The following is an 8,446-nucleotide window of genomic DNA, read 5'->3' on the forward strand; positions in this document are numbered from 1 at the left end:
AGGTTACGTCATACTCCGCCCACCAGTTGGGGGAAGGGAGGATCTATCAGTGATGATGGGCGTATAGAAGCTTTTGCGAATCAGATCATGGGTATTTGCTAGATTTCAATCAAGCCATTCAAATCTTAGTAGTAAACATGCATGGAACTTCACATGCACCTGTGGGCTGCTGAAGCCTTTGTTATCCTCTTCATATCAAAAACATGCTTACAGGCTCCTACTGGCCAAATCTGAGATAATTTAAGAAAAAAACATGTTTACTCCTAAGAAAATGTTTAGTGTACCCAAACTTATATACAGATATTTAAAGGCCTAAGTATTATATCTTAGAACTACAAATGTTGCCACATTAAAAGAATTTCAATTACGTTAAACTTGATGTAGGCTAAATTCCTTGATAGATGAGCTCAAATATTGAAACATAATTGTGGCAAATAAGGATCCAAGATGGCAATTGAGTAGGTGGAAGCTACACTCACTTCCTCCCAGGACCAAACTGGAATTACGATAAAATTATACAGCAATCAGCCCGAACAACCAGCTTGCTGAAGACTAGCTGAAAACAAGTCACTGGTACATCTGATAAGGGGTTAATATCCAAAATTTATAAAGAACTTATAAAACTGAGCAGCAAGAAAAACTAATTAAGAAATGGGCAAAGGACCTGAATAGACATTTCTCCAAAGAGGGCATACAAATGGCCAATAGACATATGAAAAGAGACTCAATGTCACTAATCATCTGAGAGATGCAAATTTAAAAGCATGATGAGATATCACCTCACCTGTCAGAATGGCCACCATCAACAAATCAACAAACAAGTGCTGGTGAGGACGTGAAGAAAAGGCAACCCTAGTGCACTGCTGGTGGGAATGCAGGCTGGTGCAGCCACTGCAGAAAACAGTATGGAGTTTCCTCAAAAAATTAAATATGGAACTGCCTTATGATCCAGCGAGTCTACTTTGGGGAATATATCCTAAGAAACCCGAAACACCAATCAGAAAGAATATATCTACCCCTGTGTTCAAAGCAGCATTATTTACAGTAGCCAAGATCTGTAAATAGCCCAAGTGCCCATCAGAAGATGAGAGGATAAAAAAAGCTGTGAGACATTTACATCATGGAATACTCCTCGGCTGTATAAGAGAAGGAAATCTTACCCTTTGCAATAGCATGGATGCACCTGGAGAGCACTATGCTAAGTGAAATAAGTGACAGAGAAAGACAAGCACCACATGACCTCACTCATATGTGGAATCTAATGAACAAACTGAACTAACAAGCAAAATAGAGACAGGCTCATAGAGAGCAAGCTGACAGCTGTCAGTGTGGGGGCTGGATGGTGGGGGTGGAGGAATTGGGCAAAAAAGAGAAAGAGCTTGTGGACAACAATGTGGTGATTGCCAGGGGGAGGAGGGGCTAGGGAGGTGGAGGAGGACATAGGCAGGATAAATGGTGATGGACGGAGACTTGGGGTGGTGAGCACACAATACAGTGTAGAGATGATGTGTAGTAGAATTGTACACCTGAAAGCTGTATGATTTTGTTAACTAGTGTTACCTCAATAAATTTAATAAAAAAGAAAATAAATAATTGCCTCAAATATTAAAACTATAAAGTGGTTTTATTCCTCTATTTCTGACTGTTTTTTATTTATATATTAGAAATCACAATGGTATGGGACTTAGAATAGATTGCATAGATAAATTTTGTTTATATTTTTCTTTAAGGTGGAAATTTCAAAACGCAATGTGAAACACCCTCTTCCTTAGAGTTTCTTCAATGTGCAGTTATTATAATGAGGAATTGTATTCTAAGCTTGTGATAAAACTTTTACAACTCCTAAAAATTTTATGCACTCCAAATATGCATTAGTTCATTATACCAATGTTTTAGCAACAGTGGTTTGAAATTTATAATATTTTCATAGCCTTTCATCCATGTAAAGTGTTTTCTATTTTAAAGATAGGAAGGATTGTCAGATATTGTGCCTTTAAGTGATCAACTCACATATTAGAGTTTTCTCTCTTTACAGTTCAAGGCTTTCCTTCAGAAAGAGATTTTGAAGATTATGTTAAGCAAGGGAATAACTCTGAAAGAGTGATTGTTGCTTTTGTTTTTGACCATGAGTTCAAAAATAGCCATGATCCTCTGCCACTTAAGGTAAGAAAGTTTTATGTAGAAACTTTATGGTTATACTTCCAGTTTCCAGGGACTTGATGAAGTGGAAGTATTTTATAATCGGGGAGACTGTCATTTACCCAAGATCATGCTGCTCATACATAGCAGAGCAGGGATGTAAACCCAAATCTATTCACGTCAGCATCTCTGCCTTTATGCACCAGGGCTTTATGTTGCTGGGGGAAGATTTGAATTCACTGCCTATCAGGCCTTCTACTTATCAGTCAGTCATAGGCAACAATGACCACTGAGGTGCCCCTTTTGCCGTTGTATCTGGCTCGGCAGCAGCCTCCAGCTCTGCAGGTGGCAGTGAGCCCTGCACATTTCCTGGGCAGGGTACCAGGTGACAGAGCAGGTGCAGCTGGAGGTCAGGAGCATAGAACACAAGCAGGAAACATTCCTCTTTCTTTTGAATGAATCTCATCATTTCTAATTCTGAACCTGGAAAACGGTGCTAAGGCTTAGCCAGGCTAACTTAGAATCAGGACATGTGTAGACACTGAAGAGGATTCTGGTGCTAGTCCCCCAGGAGGAGAGGCAAGGACAGTGCTTTGAACTTGGTGTCTCTGGTGTTGAGAGAAATAAAGTGTTCATGGAACCATAATTGTGCATTTAAGACACAGATGGTTGACAATGGAATGAAAAGCCCGGGTATAAGTAGGTTGTGGGAAGCTTTCAGTCTGTCCTCCCGCCCCCTCATCTCTTCCTAACTGCAACTTTCCTCGTGCCTGACTCCATGCAAGCTGATACTGGTGGGGGCTTAGCAGCTTGCCTAGAGCCTGCTCCGTGTCTCGTGCGGTTTCAAACTTCCCCTTATGCCTTGGGTACCTCCCTGACCCTGCTCCTCTCACTTGGCTGATTACTCTGACTTACCCTTAAGGTTGCTACTGTGACTCACTGGCCCCTGTCTCTTCCAACCACACCCACTCCTTTCCTCCTTCGTACCTCCATACATTTCCTGTACGTATCTCTGTCACTGGTTTTACTACAGCATAAATACACACAATCTTCCTCTACTAGAATTGGCGCTCCTTGAGTAACAGGGTCTCTGCCTTAATCCTCCAATATGTAATAAGTGCCTAAAACTTCTGTCGTGATAACTGAAAGTATGAATATTTACCTTGACTTCTGACTTCTGCTTGCCCCTCCTGATCCTACTGATTCCTCTCTCTTGACCCTGCTGCTCAACTATTGCATCTGCCCTACATGGAAGTTTATGCAGTTCTCCTAAATGAGTACTAGCTTTCATTCAACAATTAAAATGCAGCGCCTGCATTCACATTTGAATACACTCTTCTGTCCTGAGGCAGGATTCTGATGTTAGCAATCACCTCTAGGAGAGGAAGCTTTTCCTCACAGGACACTTATCTGACACAATGGGAAGAGCAATTAATAAAACCTTTCGGTGTATTTCCTGTTAGTGTGCAAGCAGCTGTGTATTTGGGGCAGATCCATCCACAGCCCCCAGTAGCCTTACAGCCAGATTGCGCTCCCCTCCTGACTTCCACACCCGCTGCCACAGCCTCTGAGGCTGCCTCGCAGCCGCATTCTCCCAACTGCACTTTAACTTCCTTTTGTTTCTCCTTCCTGCTTCATTATGCTTTTATCGATATTGTTTGTTTCTATTTGCTCCTTGTAGGTAAAATATTATTTGCGTTTTAGTAGTTCTCAGAGGAACAAGTATGTGGGGTTTTTCCGACCTGGAAGCTGGGAAACAGATACTCTCTTTCCAAAGTCTCCTTCGATAGGACCCAGAAGTGAACACGAGGCAAACGGGGGGAGTCCTGGTGAGCAGATCGTCAACCACACTTACTTGAGTAATCCTAGTTTTACAGTAAGAACAATCCCTATTTGTACATATATTTTCTCAACTTTTTTTTCTTTTCTTTTTTTCTTTTTTTTTTTTTTTGTTAATCTTCACTGGAGGATATTTTTCCATTGATTTTTAGAGAGGGAGGGGAGGAGGGTGGAGCGGGGAGAAAGAGAGAAAGAGAAACATCCATGTGAGAGAGACACATTGACTGGTTGCCTCCTGCACATGCCCTGACTGGGGCTAGGGATCAAGTCTGCAACCATGGTATGTGCCCTTGATTTGAATCAAACCCAGGACCCTTCACTCCGCGGGCTCATGCTCTTTCCACTGAGCCAAACTGGCTAGGTCTATTTCTTCAACTTTAAAAAATATATATATTTTTATTGATTTCAGAGAGGAAGGGAGAGGGAACGTGGGAGATAGAAACATCAATGATGAGAGAGAATCATTGATTGGCTACCTCTTGCACACCTCCTACTGGGGATTGAGCTCACAACCCAGGCATGTGCCCTTCTTAACCAGAAAACCTGTAACCCTTCAGTCCGCAGGCTGACGCTCTATCCACTGAGCCAATTTTCAACTTTTAATGAAAATCATTTATTTTTAACTTACTATTCTGGTGTTGTTTGTTGTTTTTTTTTTAATTTAAAAATTTTAGTGTCCCAAAACTCATGAAAAATCCTATAGATTGGAACAATGTATTTTTATCCTTTCCTGTTCATTATCATTGTATATCCTTATATTTTCATGTAGATTTACTTATGAAACTTTGATTTTAATGACTTACTATACACATTTCCGGGTACTGACACAGAATAAATAATTATAGCTATATGGTATTCTGTTGAGTTGATTAACAGTTTTTAGTATAGCTATGTTAATTTAAAATTTACTACACATACCACCATGTAGAACTTTGCTTTCACCAAAAATAATGCACATTTATTGTTAGGAAATTATTCATGAAGAGAAACAAGCTATAATCAATTTAGCATAATTCCTATTTGAAATATTTCTTTTAAAAATATTTTGATATTATTTTTTATTCTTTAAAATATTTTTAATATTTTCTTTAAAATATTTTAAATATTGTTTTTTCAGTCATAAAATTTAAAGGGGAATCATGTTTTTTTCAACTTATGTTACTTTATTATGAACTTTGGCCTAAGGTATTACTTCATAAGGGTTAGACTGGTGGAAGACTTAGAAAGCTGGATAATGATAAGAGTTTCCAGGGATGTGATATGTGGCAACCCAAATGCACTGCTGGAGGGAGGGCCATTCTGGGGAGCAGTCTGGCAATGGCGGTACCACAACTGGGGAGTTTATAAATAACAGAAAATTGTTTCTCCTGATTCTGGAGGCTGGGAAGTCTGAGATGAAGGCACCAGCATGGCCACGTGGTGGTGATGGCTCCCTTCCTGGTTCATAATGTTGTATCGCAAATCAGCGAGCTGGACAAGACACCTAATGAGCCAGTTAGTTAGGAGTCATCTTTATTGCACGCAGGTTCAGAGCAGATTACCTCTATCAAATTCTGAACAAACACAGGAAGGATGATTTCCTTTTTATATCCTTCTAGTTCTTTGTGTAAGACAGCTTGTAACCTCGAGTACATATCGTATCTAATCAAACACCTGTCATATCTATACAGACAACTTGTAACTTTGAGTACCATATCATATCTACACAGACACCTGTAACCTTGAGTATCATATCATATCTATACAGACACCTGCCATTAATATCAGTGTATCAGTCAAATGGCTAGCTTGCAAGGTCAGACAATTAAGTTTATCTTTCCTATTCAAGCAAAAAACAAAGTTATTTTACAGTCTATAAATAACAGAGTTGACCTACAGAATAAGAGACTAAGATTAACAGAGTAGTTCAAACAGCAGTTTCAAACCACAGTTTTCCAAAGGAGGGATCACTATGCTTCAATAGCCTGTGCCTTTTTGTTGTTCCCTCACATGGTGGAAATGGCTAGGGATCTCTCTGCAGCCTTGATTATCAGAGCACTAATTCCATTCATGATTTCCATTCATCACTTAAAGTATCTCCTAAATAACCCACTTACTAATATCATCACCTTTCGGGTTAGGGTTTCAAAATATGAATTTGGAGGGGAAAACAAACATTCAGACCATAGCAATATGTTTACAGATACATCTCCTAGGGCAAAGGAAACTAAGGAGAAAATAAGCAAATGGGACTACATCAACATAAAAAGCTTCTGTACAGCAAAAGAAACCATCAACATAATGAAAAGTGAGCCCACTGTATGGGGGAACATATTTGGCAATGATACATAGGATAAAGGTTTAATCTCCAAAATATATAAGGAACTCATACAACTTCAAAAAAGGAAGGCAAACAATCAAATTAAAAATGGGCAAAGGACCTAAATAGAAACTTATTCAAAGTAGACATACAGATGATGAAGAGACATATGAAAAAAATGCTCAAAGTCACTGATCCAGGGAGATGCAAATTAAAAGGATAAAGAGGTATCACCTAACACTTGTCGGAATGGCTACTATCAACAAATCAACAAACAACAAGTGCTGGAGAGGATGTGGAGAAAAGTGAGCCCTTGTGCACTACTAGTGGGAATGCAGACTGGTGCAGCCATTATGGAAAATAGTATGGAGTTTCCTAAAAAATTTTAAATGGAGCTGCCATTTACCCAGTAATCCCACTTCTAGGAATATATCCTAAGAAACCTGAAACACCAATCAGAAAGAATGTATGTACCCCTATGTTCATAGCAACACAATTTATAATAGCTAAGATCTGGAAATAGCCCAAGTGCCCATCAGTAGATGAGTGGATAAAAAAAGCTGTGGTAGGAGGGAGACAAGATGGTGGCAGAATAGGCGGACACGTCCCAAGGCTTGTCCCGGAGCAAATAGAATGAGCAGCTGAAACGAATAACATCCACCCCGAATTGGCAAAGGAGACTCAGCTGTCCAGGGCACTGCAACCACGTGAGCAGCAGACACGTGAGCAGCACGTTCTTGTCCAAGGAGCTTCAGCCCCGCGAGCAGCCTGCCCCAGGCCGAAGAGCAGCAGCCTCATGTGGCCTGGCCCTGTCCAAGGAGCAGCAGCTGTGTGAGTGGCCCGCTCCCCAGTCCGAGGAGCAGCAGCCACACGAGCAGCCTGACCCGTCCAAGGAGCAGCAGCTGCACGAGCAGTCTGCCTACGTCTGAGGAGTGGGAGCCCTGTGCAGCCTGCCCCCATCTGAGGAGCAACAGCTGTGCACAGCTCGCACCCTGCACCAGTCCGAGGAGCAGCAGCTGTGCAAGCAACCTGCCCTCATCCAAGCAGCAGCAGCTGCGCGAACAGCCTGCCCAATCTGAGGAACAGCAGCTGTGTGAGCAGCCCACCCCCATCCGAGGAACAGCAGTTCTGCGAGCAGCCCGTCCCCTTTCGAGGAGCAGCAGCAGCCCACCCCGGTCCGAGGAGCAGCAGCCACACAAGCAGACTGCTCACGTCCGAGGAGCGGCAGCCCTGCACAGCACGCACCGGTCCGAGGAGCAGAGCCATGCATAGCCTGCACCTGTCCGACGAGCAGCAGCCGGGTTAGTGGCCCATCCCTGTCTGAGGAGGAGCAACCACATGTGCAGCTCACTCCTGTCTGAAGAGCAGCAGCCGCGAGAACAGCCCACCCCTGTCCAAGGAGCAACAGACTTGCAATCAACCCGCCCATGTCCAAGGAGCAGTAGCCTCACAAGCAGCCCCCCACATCACAGGAACAACAGCAGCATGCAGCCAGCCCCGATCCAAGGAGCAGCAGCCACATGAGCAGTCCATGCTCATCCGAGGAGCAGAAGCCACGTGAACAGCCCGCTCCTGTCCAAGGAACAGCAGCTGTGCGAGCAGCCTCACGTACCAGCCAGAGGAGACACCACTGCTGTGAATAGCACCAACCAGAGGAGCCGCTGCCAACTGAGGAGCAGCCACTACCACGACCACTTGAGGAGCAACTGCAGCCCCAGGAACCACTGCCACCCAAGGAGCAGCCCCTGCACGACTCAACATCTAGATCAGTCAGCGAGACCAAAAATGGGTAAACAAAGAAACCCCCAAAGAAAAGAAAAGGAGCAATTGCCAGTAAAGCAGCTAAGTAAAACAGAGGCATGCCATATTTCAAAAAACAATTCAAAATAAGATTCCTAGAGTGCATAAACCGGATGGAGGAAAAAATAAACAATTTATGTTAGAATCAAGAAGAAATGGATGAAAAAAATCAATAACTTATGTAAGAATCAAGAAGAAATGAAGAGTGATACAGCTGCAATAAAAAACACCATGGAAAGTTTCAACAGTAGACTAGGAGAAGCGGAGGACCGAATTAGCGAATTAGAAGACAGGGAAGCAAAACACACCCAAACTGAACTGCAATTGGAGAAAAAAATTAAAAGACAGGAGGAGAGCCTAAGGGAGCTA

General features: G+C 42.5%; 1 protein-coding gene across 1 annotated transcript in view; it reads left to right on the plus strand.

Annotated features, from left to right (window-relative positions):
- Positions 1 to 8,446, plus strand: part of LOC102242210 (ATP-binding cassette sub-family A member 3) — a 273,880-nt gene that overhangs the window by 37,914 nt on the left and 227,520 nt on the right. Inside the window, exons 4-5 of the mRNA XM_005861509.2 lie at positions 2,036 to 2,163; positions 3,821 to 3,968. Coding sequence (XP_005861571.1) covers positions 2,036 to 2,163; positions 3,821 to 3,968 — 276 coding nt within the window. The remainder of the gene's footprint in view (positions 1 to 2,035; positions 2,164 to 3,820; positions 3,969 to 8,446) is intronic.

The sequence above is a fragment of the Myotis brandtii genome, unplaced genomic scaffold, assembly GCF_000412655.1.
Source record: "Myotis brandtii unplaced genomic scaffold, ASM41265v1 scaffold152, whole genome shotgun sequence".
Taxonomy (NCBI): domain Eukaryota; kingdom Metazoa; phylum Chordata; class Mammalia; order Chiroptera; family Vespertilionidae; genus Myotis; species Myotis brandtii.